This window comes from Sabethes cyaneus, chromosome 1 (assembly GCF_943734655.1).
Source record: "Sabethes cyaneus chromosome 1, idSabCyanKW18_F2, whole genome shotgun sequence".
Classification (NCBI taxonomy): domain Eukaryota; kingdom Metazoa; phylum Arthropoda; class Insecta; order Diptera; family Culicidae; genus Sabethes; species Sabethes cyaneus.
The window spans coordinates 39,168,500-39,183,097 of NC_071353.1; the positions used below are offsets into that span (position 1 = coordinate 39,168,500).

The 14,598-nt window shown below is 40.4% G+C and overlaps 1 protein-coding gene across 2 annotated transcripts in view; it reads right to left on the reverse strand.

Annotated features, from left to right (window-relative positions):
- LOC128732928 (tyrosine-protein kinase Fer) overlaps positions 1 to 14,598 on the reverse strand; it is an 86,877-nt gene that overhangs the window by 18,182 nt on the left and 54,097 nt on the right. For both annotated transcript variants that reach the window (XM_053826394.1, XM_053826395.1), the window contains exons 4-7: positions 5,229 to 5,322; positions 4,882 to 5,077; positions 4,003 to 4,464; positions 3,753 to 3,930 (exon numbers count right to left, since the gene is read on the reverse strand). In XM_053826394.1, the coding sequence (XP_053682369.1) occupies positions 3,753 to 3,930; positions 4,003 to 4,464; positions 4,882 to 5,077; positions 5,229 to 5,322 (930 nt within the window). The remainder of the gene's footprint in view (positions 1 to 3,752; positions 3,931 to 4,002; positions 4,465 to 4,881; positions 5,078 to 5,228; positions 5,323 to 14,598) is intronic.

Consider the following 14,598-nt stretch of genomic DNA (forward strand, 5'->3'; position numbering starts at 1 on the left):
AAACACTATGATTTAAAAAGTTGTTATATAGTTCCGGAATATATAACACTCTGCGTGTATTTCGTATCTGAAATAATAATCGATAAAGATTTTGTATAAAATAAATAGGTACTTCACTAATTCGTTTTTTAAAAACTGATTTTGACATGTCGAAGTCAAAAATGTCACACACATCGTTGAAGGCCCGAAGACACGAGTTTAGTGCGTTGTTTTGACCAATATACCTACGTACCTACGTGGAAAGGTATTGTTGTTGCAGCTGAAAACCGTAATAATCGACGTGCGACATTCGGTTTTATTCTTGTTCTGTGTGTCGCAACTACGTCGCAGGTGGTGCGCTGTATACACACTTAAATAAAAGCACCGAGCTCGGCAAAATTTTGCCGAAATCTCAACAGCCAACCGTTCGGTAAAATTTTTCGATTTATCGATATACACCATCGACATTTTTACCGAACGTTCGGCTGTTGAGATTTCGGCAAAATTTTGCCGAACTCGGTGCTATTTTTTAAGTGTGTAGCCCATCAATGTGCAAACATAGCGCACCACGTGCGACGTAGTTGCGACACACAGAACAAGAATAAAACCGAATGTCGCACGTCGATTATTACGGTTTTCAATTGCAACAACAATATTGCAAGTAACTGCGTAGCGCGAAGCCTGCGAGGAAGTACATTGATTGGCACCTGTTCTACTAACGCTGGGCAGTGTTTCCCTGCATTAGGTCAAACACGAACATCCTTTGTTGATAGGTACGTCTTTCCGACAGTATATTGAGTTTAGTTAGCTAACATTGAGCTTGATAATCATTGATTGGATCGTTCCAGGGTAGATTGAATAGATTTCTACGTTTATCCTTGGCAGGGAAATACTGGTTCCCCGGAATCTGGTTGAAGTCCGCTTTTACGTAAATCTCATTGTCCATAACGCAGCACCGTGGTTTCGTCAGCTTTTGATTGTATAACTTCCGGGCACGACTTTTCGCAAGCGCATTCTGTTGGGGCCTTTTGAACCTTGAACGTACGTAATCTAGCTCTAATTTCTGGCCTTCTGTACGAAACTTCTGGTCAGATTCAGTTTCCTTTGCGACATCTCAAACGAAGGAGTTTGGTTTCCCGTCGAAGACTGGGTGGGAATCTTTACAGTATTCGGACTTTTTTCTCCGCATCTTAGCTTACAATCAACAGTCAGACGTTCCTCGAACCGTTTTATGACACAAAAAACCGTAGTACCCGGGATTCCCAACATGTGACCGTTGGCACAATGTGACAGATTCTTACTTTCAATGTACTTGTACAAAATTTTTTCGCGGACGAACTTTTCTTTCGTCGCCATTTTCCAGATTTTTGCGAACCTGATGAAAAGACTCGCTTTGAATTTTGAACTTTATTCATGCAAAATTTCAATTAATTTTACTCTTTATTTTTTCCGGCGAAGGATTCGGACCGTTTTTCCGATGTAAATCAATACACGTCGTTCGCATGGATGAGGATAAAGATTTCTGCGTTAGAACCTGAAACAGCTTATTAATGATGATCAGGAACAAAGTTATGGCGAGTACAGATACCTGTGGCACTTCTTCTCCCCTTAATGGATTGTGGGCGTAGCATTCCAGGCGGTAAATTTGCAAGACCGTTCAGCAAGGATGAGATGAGTTAAAACGAATGCTGTCTGAGAGTGCTCAGTCGAATTGTTACCAGTGGTCTATAACCAGATTTATATGTCTTTTGAATATCGGAGGATACAAGTTCGATTTGATGTTTACATTCTGCATTGAGAAAAGCCACTTAGAATCATCTCCTGCGCAGAACAGAAAATAACAGTACCGTGCCCATCTTGGATGCCTGTTAAGAAGCAAGAAATGTTACAACTGGCGATTAACCGTGCCAAGTTACAATTCAGTTTTATTGTACTCTTTTGTGGTTTTATTGACTAATTTAGTATGGGGCTGTTACTTCTACCAGCAGAGAGTTGGGCGACTTTTGCCGTATCAAGAATTCCTCTTCACTGCATTCGGTTTTGGGCTACTCATCGCCAATTCGTTGACCGTCTCGACACACGCAAGTCGAGTTCAATCTGGTCTAACCATGTAGCACGTTAGGTCATTTTATTCTTGGTGTCGGTAAGGTTCTTGAAGAGAATGGATTTTACTGCACAGTCGTTCGGCATCCTTGCGACGTGGCTGGCTCACTTTAGGCCTTTCTTTAGTCTGGCGTAGCTTGCCTCCGCCGTCCCAAGGTTTCTAGTAATAATGACGAGGTTTTATGCGAAGACTAGGAGTAGGCTACTCTTGCTGAAGATCGTTTTTGTCGTTTCGATGCCCACTCATCGGATCAATATCAATCAATATCAAGATCAACACATAGGGCAGCCCATCTCCTTGCCGCAACCTTTTGCGCGATTCGAAAGGACTCGAGAGTGCCCCCGAAACACCCACGTAACACATCACTCGCTCTAGGGTAACTTTGATCAGCAGCGCCAGTTTGTCCGGAAAACTGTTCTCGCGTATTATCAGCCTGAGCTGTTCGCGCTTGACTGCATCGTATGCTGCCCTGAAATCTACGAGAATATGATACGTGGGCACGTTGTACTCCTGGCCGATTTCTCACTGAATCTCTTCGAGCTCGGGAGCCGGCACGCTGTTATCGTTTATAAGCACTCCTAGATTCATTTCCGCCGCGACTCCTTCTCTTATATCGCCGCTGTTAAGATGCTCATCGAAGAACTGTTTCCACCTGTCCACCAGCTAGTGCTCGTTTGTGACCAGGTTTCCATCCTCGTTCCTACACATATCGGGTTTCGGGGCGTGTCCCTTACGAGATTGGTGCACCTTTTCATAGAACTTACGCCTTTCATTAGTCTGGAATAGTTGTTCTAGCTCTTCACGATCTCTGCCCTCTGATTAAGCCTGATGCTGTTGTACCGGTGGTAGAAAATAACATTTGGGCATGAAAAGTTTTTCTCATGCTCCAGCGTGTGACTTCTGGAACAATTTTCGCCAATCAACGTATTCGCCTGACATCGGACACGTGTGTTTTAATATCCAGCAGCAATGGCAAGGTATTGGAGTAAAAAGGTCGCGTGTTACTTCTTACATAGCCGAAGTCAACACGGCTTTTTGGTTGCCTTCTCTTCTAGCAAATTGTTGCGTTGCGACATCTCGACAGCCTACAAATGATACCAATTCTAGGTCCGATCTGTGGACCAAGACCGGGCATGAGTCCATACTGTCCATCTGTCCTGTCCATCTGCTTGAATTCTTTGATAATCTTGTCAACCAGTTCAGTCAAAATCGATAGCTAAGTGGCTGACTTTCACTGCAAACATTTAGTGTATAACATTCGTTTTAAATCTTCAAGAAAATGCCTCCACCCTCAATCTAAAGCAAAGCTTTGGAAAATCCTATTTTTTTTATAAAAATTTTAGAAAAACAAGATTTTATTCTTTAGTCACCAAATGACTGAAGTTTTAGTACTGATTGTTAGTATAGTTATGTATAGTATGTTGACGAATTTGAAATAGCCGTGAAGCGTCACGACCATTTACAAAATAAGACTTGAAAGATTGGCCCGAACGTGAAAATCCTCATAAAGAAGGCTTTAGCTACGGAACTATTATTATCAATACACCCAACAAATAGAGACAATAGACTGCTTCACATACCTAACATTAGGTTATTCAACTTAAATCACACGGATCAACATAATGGTCACAATATTTCAATTTTTCCCACAGGCAAAGCCACTACTCACCGACAGATCTTGACTTGCAGACTTTTTATTTTCAATTAGGTGTTCCATCGAGGAAATGTCATCACAACCGGAGGGCAGCTCTTCACAGCCAACATCATTAAGCGCCGCCCGGATCATTTCGACCTGCTTCTGCATTTGTCGCTCCTGACAGCGTAGAGCAACCAGTTCCTTGGAATTCCTACATCGAGATAAAAAAAATAGAAGCAAAGTTACAGTTTTTTATTTCTCATTTATCCACACGGAAACTTACTTAGAGCTACTGTCTTTGATGACGTTTCCGTTGGATCCATTCAGGATAGGAGTGGACGGACTGCTGCTACCACTTCCCCCGCTGCTTCCATTGGTGCTGGCGATGCCATTGCTAGTGTTACCGTTAGTGGTACCATTCTCCTGGCAGAGTTTGCTTTGCACTTCCTGTAGATCCTTGATCGACGATTCCAGCTCGGTTTGGCGTGTTTTGAGCCAGTCCACCGTCAGATTGTCAACCGTTAGCGTGTTAGCCTGCAGCTTTCCCAGGCTGTCCTCCACTAACGATTCGTCAAACTGGAACAGCACCGGTGCCGTAGGTGTCGTCTTATGTTTTTCCGTGAATTCCCGGTACTCTTCCGCCGGGGTGATACTGCTAATGTTGGACTCTATCCGTTTTTGGATTTCAACGAACTTCTCGGACGTGCTATCGCCCAGTCGGGATATTTCCTGCAGCAGGTTGCGCCTGTATGGAAGAACGGAGTGCAATGCAAACGGTGAAACGATAAAGTAATGCGTATTTGATTAGATGATGCTACAAAATTTCAGCTCTGCCAGATGTGGCTGCTCGAGTGATGAAATTTTATTTCTTGGCATCATTCTTGTCTTAGAATGACCTAAGTCTAGCTTTTTTTAGGCGAGGCACTTATCAGACGGTGAAGTTGAAATAAATCACGCCAGTTTTTCGCTGAGTAATCCAAGTTTTTTTAACGCCCAAAACTTTTAAACAATATACTGCCTCGGAATTTAATTTCCTGTTATTTGACTGAGATAGTAAACAGTTGTTTTATTGAGAGTGAAAAATGATACCAATCGTAACTTGTGAATTGTAATCAAATTTTGGAGCTTTAGGGTAAAAAGTTTTTGAATATTTTCAACTCACCACGTCAGAATGAAGCCTTCCTGTTGGGATTGCTGGTGCTCTAACAAACCAGGTAGCAGTATCGTTCGAATGTCCTTCTCGATTTCGGCTGCCTCACTGAGCAGCAGTACATATTCATTGTGCGCTAAGTGTAGCTTGCGGCAGGCCTTCTGGTACTTATCGATGACGTCGTCTAATTTGCGACCGGATCTACCGGCTAAAAGCAACATAAATTTGGGAAAAGGTGACTTGAATGTAATGCGCGGTTCTAGCATGAGCATGCAAATAAAAGAAGCAAGCTCATCAAAACTAATATGATTAGATGGAATGATGAGCAGGGCTTGCTACCGCAGTGTAAATAAACTTACATTTGATAATTTCCTCGAATCGTCCCCTTAGCAGCTTATAATACTCCAAATGCTTCTGGTATTCTGTTTTCTTCCTAGCGACATCTTCTGTTATCTGGAAAAATACAATAAGCAGATAAAATAGGTTAACCCTTGTAGTATGAAGCTTTGAGCTTTGAGGTGATTTGCAACAATAAATCAAGATATTAGGGTAAAGCCATTGATATCGATCTGTGAAGTACTCTATTATGCATACATTAAATGTAACACCGCTGTAGCCGTGGGATTAAGTTTCGCATAATAAATGAATGCCATATATATGCATGCTGGCAAGAACCAGTGCACGTGTCTGATACACGCATCGATGGTTATGCCACGGTTTTAATCTAATTGGCTGATACGTGTGTATAGCTGACATCAAAAGTCCATTGGCATGCTTTTAAGCTGTACGATATGGGCATGGTTCACAGCATCGTGGAACAATGGCGCGTGCTATTGTGTTTTGTTGGTTACATTTCGACAGTTTCACCACATGGAGGGCCAACTAAAGGTAACCGTAAGTCAATGAGAAGGAAGCTCTTGTTCTTTTATGTGTAGTTGCCCAACCAAATTCATTCAGAAACATGTCCATTGTAAATGCGTGGGGAATAATTGTGATGGTTATTATCCTGTGTTATATCTAAAATCTATTAGTTAAAGCAAAGCCGTGATAATTTGTAAGATTACTGCTGTTTATTATCTGCTGTAATGATATCATCTATGAAATAGTATTACTCTTAGTTTAATCATCTGAAACTATGTGTTTTAATTTGTGATTATTATTTATGTTATTGATAGTACACTAGACTAATAAAATACAAGATAGAACTATTTTCCAATCTCGGTAGTCGGTGGTGTTGAAGTATTACAATATTCAAAAAACCTATAAATACAGGTGGCATCATAAAGTAAGAGCAATTCATGGCGAATGATTTTAGAATTAAACTTTTTTAATTAAATCAGTAACCTCAAAATTATTTTTTAAGTTTCATTATCAAGTTTAATTATGATAGATCTGTGCTGTTTGTTCTATGATATAAATAAGGTTTACGATTGACCTGTCACCTGTGTGTATGATACGTGGACCATTGTTCGTTTGACTGTTTTTAATATGAACACTCTTTAATTTGAGCCCCGGAAATTTGCACGACATTTCGAGTAACATTTCAAAAGGTCCAATGTGCAAATGAGAGGTTCTCTTCGTGTGTCCTCTCTTACGCTTATTCCGCTGATGCAAATGTACTTGAATGCCTCTATTTAACATGAAATAGTTGCTGAAGTTATTGGCTAGCATAGAATCGTAAAGAAAAAATGGGTTGAAATTAGTTTGTACCGCCATATTGCTCGTAAAATGTCATAATCAGCATAACATCCTTTGCTTATGAAGACAATGCACATAAACGCGATTTGTTTGTACTGATCTAGCGTTTTTAATCTGTTTCACGTTCCGTCGATCGGAAAATGAAATATTCGCTACTTGTAACTGCTAAATAAATCGAACAGCTATCTAGCTACTCCTATCCCCATATCCTCCTGGTACCAGCCGGAATACGAGCAACCAGTAGCCAACTCCGGAGGAAACTAACGCATTTTTTGGAAATAAACTAATGTATTTACCTTCCATGGGAAATTGATCAAGCTCAATTAGTTTTTTTTATCACCATCCGAAAAAAGTAAAGTTTTTTAACGCATATGTCAACCGTCGTATACCGACGGGGAAGGAGGCAGTCGTGCGAATGATGAATGCAACGTGGAATAACTTGTCAGTCTTGAATGACTGACTGATTCCCCAACCAAGTACGCGGTTGCACTCTAGGTTAGGAGCGGCTCACGATAGCGTTTGATTCGGAGCGGGCGACTGAATTAAGAAATGTGTTGTCTCGGCACTACACCCAAGATCGCAGCCTCATTACGAGACTCGATAGCGTGGCACTGCAGGAGATCTGTCGCAAAAGCGAAAAGGCGTGGTGGATCCGTGGCGGCAAGGCCCAATTTTATCAGAGCGGTGGAGCAATCAACTTGCTGGGAATGGGCTTTGTAGTGATGGGCAGCATTCAGGATCACGTAGTGGACTGGAAGGCAATCAACGAAAAGATATGTAACATACACAAGATGAGAGGCCATTTCTTGAACTAGACAAGACATCTCGCCGGAAGAGAATTTCGGCACTTCACTGAATAACTTCTAGGATTTGGGAGGATGAGAAACTACCGAAGGAATTGTTAATACCATCTCTTGTTCCATTGAGTTGATCGCCGCAATTCAAATTATTTGCTTGTTGTGATCGGCGGTTTTCGGTGAAATCTCTATGACCATCCGATTGCTCCGATTGCTGTAATAGTTACGGCATTACGCTGATCGACGCCGCCTAGGGATCATTCAATAATGACGTCCATTGCTTATGGGGGGGAGGGGGGTGTTAATTTTGTGACAGGTTGTGACCCAGGGGTGGGGGGGAGGTGGTTTAGGCAAATGTGACATCCGTCGTAACAAATTGCATTTTCATCAAAAGGCAGCAAAAATATGTTTCTCAGTCATTCATCACTCATCGATTTATTTCGATTTTCGAACTTATTGTTCCAGCTGGCGGCCCTTGAAAGTCAGGCAAAATTTGTCAATGTTAACTAGATAGACCACGCGTTACATTGAAGGATATATGTAAATCAATTTCAGTTCATTTGCAATCAAAGTTTCTATCTTTTTACTAAATATTGGATAGAAAAGTACCATGAACTCTAAATGCTATCGTTACGATGTAGTGAAACCTGCCTCGCCGACGCAGATTGAAGCTTGTTTTGAAGCGGAGCCGTGCTACTTCAATTGAAACCAAAGCTTCATTTCTTCATTGATTTGTAACAATTTGCAATTGAATGTTGTTAGAGCCTTTGTTCGAAGTTATTATTTGTTGTTAATTGTTATTTCCTATATTTTTTTTAATCATACACTAACTCTTAAAAGGTTAAGCTACTTTTACTTTCAAAACGCTTTTCATTTTTATTTTGAGTTTGTGTGAGGTCAAAAGGGACGGGGGAAGGTTGAGTTTTTTGACACAATCGGACAGAGGGGAGAGGGGGGGTCTATAAAAGCAGAAATTTGGTGTACGTCATATTTGAATCGTCCCCTACAAGGTGCTCGCTGATTTTGTGACGTAGTCTGTTCCCAATAGTATGAGAATTCGTAAGGAAGTATCATGGGAGTCTCTGTATCTATGGACCAACTATTCCCTCTTCGACAAATCCTCCAGAAATGTCAGGAATACAACGTGTCCATGCATTATACTTTCGTGGATTTCACAGTTTTTCCTACTACCATGGAGCGAGTGATATGTTGCGGGTGAACTCTAGAACCTTTTCGAATTGCACAAATGATTACTGCAAGGAAGTGGATTGTCTGGTTTTTCATTTAACATCCTCATTGAAGGTGTGATCCAGCGAGTGGGCAGCGAAATGAGAGGAACGGTCTTCTTCAAAATTAGCTAACTCCTAGCCTTCGCAGACGACCTGGACAACTTTTTGAAGGTGGAAACAATCTACGCCAGATTAAAAACGGAGGCTAGGAGGATTAGGTTAGAAATCAATACGTCAAAAACCAAATAGACAGCAGGAAGACGCTCCAGAGAAAACAGCGTTCGCCTTCGACGGGCAGTGACTATTGACGGCGATGAACTCGAAGTGGTTGGTGAGTTCAAATATTTGGGGTCTCTGGTCACCGCCGACAATAATACGAGTAACGAGGTTCAACGACACATTCAAGCGGGAAGTTGGGCCTACTTTTTCCTCGACATGACGCTTTGATCAAGGACCATATACCACAGCACAAAGCTGACGATATTCAAAACGCTAATTAGACCGGTAATCCTCTAGGGACTTGAGACAGTAACTTAGCCTATGGAAGACATACGTGAACTTACCGTATTCAAACGAAAGGTGGTGCGAATGATTTTTGGTGGAGTACAAACGGAAAGCGGAGAGCGGCGCAGGCGTATGGACCACGAGCTGCAGGCACTACTTGGAGAGATTCTAATCGTGCACCTGCCAAAAGTCGGGAGGCTACGGTGGGCCAGCCAACGTCGCAAGGATGTCGGACGACTGTGCATTGAAACCCCACTGGCACCAGGAATAGCGGAGCCTAATGCGCTGGATGACTCGACCAGGTTGTAGCCGACTTGCGTGTACCGAGACGCTTAACAAATTGTCGACGAGCGGCCCAGGACCGAGTACAGTGGAAAGAAATTCTTGATACAGCACGAGACACCTCTAGCTTGATGCTGCTTGAAGAAGTAAGTAAAGTCTTGCTGAATGGTGGCACTACCCAACATACGTCTTCCAAATGATGTGATTGAAACAGATCATATTATGTGAAGCAAGGGAGAGCTGTAGACAATGTAACAGTTTATCTTCTCTTCTTATCTCCTAGTGAACTACGCAATATCATGGGACTCCTCACCGCAAATTGTCCCACGTTTTATCATTTGAAGGGCATTGGCTAAATTTTAACAGATATTTGCTGAAGATGTAATAACGTTTTTCTGTTTTACTTGTCTCTGACTGTCGCGGTCCAACGTGAACTATTTTTGCTAAAGTGGAGGAGCGTTTGGTGAGAAGAATGGTAGACTAGATGAAACTGCGAAACTATCACTTACCACAATGTAGTCGATAATCGTCTATCTTCTCGGTGGTAGAAGCACAAAGAGCACCTATACAAAAAATAATTACCGTCGGCGGGTAGAGCGTATTTGTGTGCGTACAAATGTCTGTACTGTTTAATATAGGGTATCACCAGATAGTTTAATTGTCAAAACACTTGGGCGCAAACCGACAGATTGTGGGTTAGAGTCCCACTTACCAATTGAACTACGCAACATATTTTTGGGCTCACATCGAAGTTTCGCAGTTTCGTCCAGTCTACCATTCTTCTCACCTAACGCTCCTCCACTTTAATAAAAATATGTAATGATGAACAAGAAAGTTCACCGTGTTTGCTTTACTCCAGTGAAGCTCTTGTGTCTAGGTGCCGTTTCTACCCTACCGTAGTTCCTAATTAGGGCACAGGTTAACAGTTATCTAGCTCAATTGTATCAATAGGTATAAGCTATCTGTAAACTGTAACAGCCATCGGAGTCTGCTACAAAATGATTTCTGTCATAACAACTTTTCTTATCAGCTGTCCCTGGTTTCGGTTGGATTTGAAAAAGTTCCACGTAATAACAAAGTAATGTTAATTTTATCTATTAACAGTCAAAACAACATCAGTAGAGACTGAGATATAATGAGAAACTAAAAAAATTGTTATTCAACTATATAATTCTTATAAAAAATAACAGCCAGTTTAGAGAAACAATGCCCGTGCTTTGGTAGCTTTTCTCTACCAATCAGTACACATTCAATTAACGAAGCATCAATCTTCGTCATTGCATTCGCTACTTTGTAGCGAGTAGCGTGGAGGCTGCACTCGTCGCATCTTGGCACCAACACGCACCGCTTGTGGGGGGTTCGCAAAAGGCTAACAATCCACCGTCGGGCAGGCGTGTGAGTATGTTACCTTTGGGTGCACCTTGATAAAAACCAAACATGGGAATTCCCAAGAGAAGAGTGAATTTTTCCCTTGTTTCAATATTTCATCACTGTTTCGCCTGAAAGGTAGTTGTTAAAACTAATCAAATGGAAGAATGAAGGGAAAAACGCATCGTCTGCTAGAAGAAGAGCGCTGGCCGTAGCGAATGCGATGCGATCCGTTTTCAAATAGGTCAATTAATGTGAACCGCGGTTTGCCTCGTGTTGGAGCAAGATTTTAAGATCATTGCATACAGATGATGTCACGTCATCGCGGCAGCAACAACGTAGTCTGCAATGAGGGATGATATCGTGCCCAGGGCCCGCAGACTTTGACTGCTAATAGGCTTAGCAAATGTTTCGCAATTTATGTTGGCTTACGATTGATAATAGAACGGCCCGGAATTGCAAATGTGGGTGCTTAAGGCGGCATAAACCGCGCTGGCACAGCTTACCAGCAGGAGCTGCCTAATGAGAGAAGATATGTAATAACTTTTTGTATTGTCAATGCTAGTTCACTGTTTGACGTACCTACACGTAATGAAAATAAGTTTTTAGTACAAATATAATGCCTGTATCTTATTGTAGCAATAGCGCAGAGAACTTTGAACGGTGATGTTCAACGGAAACGAGAAAGAAAATAGCAGACTGAATTCGCTGTTATTAAACGTTCAAATGAAAAACTAATTAAATATTTCTGCTACTTCAATTTGTTCACATCATTTTTCTGCTAACAGCTTCGTCAAATAACCGCGGTTTTTATAAATCAAGGAAAACAATTCAATTTACGGCTGAAAAATGCTGCTATAGATGTAATTTTTGTAACTCTATCGGATACTGCCAAGAGCACAGTGGAAAACAAAAGCAAACAAAATGAAATTTTGCTGCGATGATCGCTGTTTAATGTAAATGGGTTTGAAATTTAATTATTGCAATCTGCGTTTCGCCTTTCGTTTGAAGAAAAAAAAACGCGGCAGTTGCAGCTGGTGTTCGTAGCGTAATTTCGTTCAAAAATAAATCTAGATATTAATTTTCAATTAGTTTGCTTTAACCGGGAGGTTCGAATAAATATGAAGTGTAAATCAAATAGGTTGATATTTGATGGTTGAGCCGGTAGGCCGGTAAACGTGTGCAAAAATCCTCTGGTTAAGGTATAGGAGGATACTTTTAAAGAGTATACACTCAAGTCTTTTTTTACACGGTTTGTTTTTTCCGATTACTCAAGAACGGTACAACTGAGGGACCATTTACAAACTACGTGACGAATGTCGGGCCACTCCAAAATGTATTGAGATATAAATGAATGGTCCCTAAGTTACCCTGTTCTTATTAATCGAAAAAACAAACCGTGTAAAAAAAGTACTTGAGTGTATTGACTGTAATCAATTGAAGTATCAATTTCGTTTTGCAATGATAGAATGAGGCGCAACACAATTTGCACCTTAACCTTCTAGTTATCGAACTCCAACATCCTGTGGATGTGGACATGGATGTAAGTAACTGATAGTAAGATTGGATAACTAGTCCTGCTGGGGTTGCTATATATGATGCCTTCATAAACGCACAGTTTGAAATCACCAGAATGACACTGTACTGGTTTCTAGGAGTTGGTTACGGGCCTATTGCAAAATTTCAATGCTCAAGAGAATGAAGCCAATGAAATATCAAATTGCTTCTAATTGGGGAACCTATTGTGCATCTCCTTAGTCCATACACAGAGATACATCAAATTTGTGCTTGTGTAAAAAGCCACAGCAAAGCGTTTTACGTCTGCAGGTTGTTTATTGAAGGTTTGAATGTTGTGATCTGTTGATTTATGGTTAGGCTATTGGGTTACTTTAGTCTGTGTACTCCATGTTGAGCAGAATTACCAACCGAAAGCGAATTATGCATATATGATAATCTTTACCATTTCGAATGTGGTTTGGCTTCTCTGGAGCACAGAGAACATCAGGATGTTGTTTGCGGTTTTGGTGTATGGTTTTCTTGTCGCCGTATAATGTACAATGAGACATAAATTTCGCTCATAAACTTCAGGATTTGTCAGCACTATCTGGAAGACATTAGAGCAGATTCGCCCAGCAGGACTAAATTAGTTCATTGTGGGTAGGAGCAAATGACACACTCGGGACAATGAGTGCCACAGACAGATGCTATGTAGGATCGTACTCTGAAATACAATATATGCAGGTTTCTAAAATTGCATAATTGAATAATTAAATTGCTTAAAAATACCCGCTTTGTTCGATTAGTCAGATCTTTGAGTGTGCGTGTAGGATATAAAATGAACATTATTATTAATATATTTATTGGCGGAATAAGTGTTCATTTCTACGGGGCTATAGCATGGCATTTTGGATGACATAGCAGTGTTTTTTAAGTATAGTTTTTTAAGTTTTTCTAGAGGAGCTTAGCTTCCCTTTTATCGGTAGACCTTTTGTTGTAGATACCGAAGCATCCTCGATCGAATTCATTTATCATCCAACTGTCGAATCCTGAAGCGTGCTGAAGCAGATTGTGCATTGAGATTCAACGGTGGCATAGAATAAGACAATGTTGTGGACCTTGGACCAGAAAGTGTCATGTTCAGAACAACAAGAAGAAGTTAAAAAAATTTAGAATTGCTGTGACACACGATGTTTGAAGATCCGAGGAAAACCAAAGAAAAGAGAAAAAATGGGTTTTTACGTTCACCTTTTTTTCTTTCTGCTATATATATATATTATTAGGGTATGGGAATCACTCGGAAAACCGAAAACGAAAAGAAGGCCCAGCGGACCAAATTTCAGGTAGACTTCGACTCAGTTTCGAAAATTGAGCATTTTCTGTGTGTATGTGTGTAACGCTTTGCAATATCACTCACTTTTCTCAGAAATGGCAGCACCGATTTTAATGATCTTAGTGTCAAATGAAGGGTCTGTCTCATAGGTCGCTATCGAATTTCATATCGATCGGACTTACAAAAATTTTATATGAAAATAGGCACTCCTTGAGACTCCATTTTTTATAACAACCTTAACCGCTTCCAATATTTATTCTTGAAAATATTATCGTCGGCCAAGTTTCCTTATGAAAAAAATATTATTTTATGTTGTAGCATTGAAGAAACAAATATAAAATTAAAAGGTAAGAAAGTGACTAAAACTGTATTTATTTCGTCTGTCCAAGTAGCAATACGTCGTATGCTACTAAAACTTGAAATGCTTGAACTTGACTTGAAAACCAAATCTAAAATTCTGCTGAAACTTACTTAACGGGTGGCAACTAAAATTTTGGAATTTTTTCGTGGCCCCTATGCACACCAATAAACGAGCTCAGAGAAAAATGAGAGTGTGTATGTGTTAGCTCTCTCTTTCTCCTGTTTCTGCCAGTATTTCTTGTTTTGTTTATGTTTGCCAAGTTTTGCTTAAAATGACGTTAAAAGAACCAAGATAACACAAGATCGCAATAGAAAGTTCGCATTAAATCGTTTTCATGTCAATTTTAAATTGAAATTGTATAATGATTGGAGTATGTCAAAACAAAGTGAACAATAAGTTGTTTTGTAGTCGTACGTGTCCTCATATACAACTCATGACTGTGAATTATAAAGCAGTATAGATGTTTGCAATATTTAGTTATATCTTAATCATATATTCAGGAGTATTAAGTTGCGTGTTATAAAAACCGCTCTATAAAATGCAAAACAGAATTAAAAATAATCGTCAAAATTTTCGCACGTATATTGCCTCCACTTTGGTACATATATGCTCTTATCTGACGTGAAATATAACTTTTTCGTTGAGATATGATGTCGTATT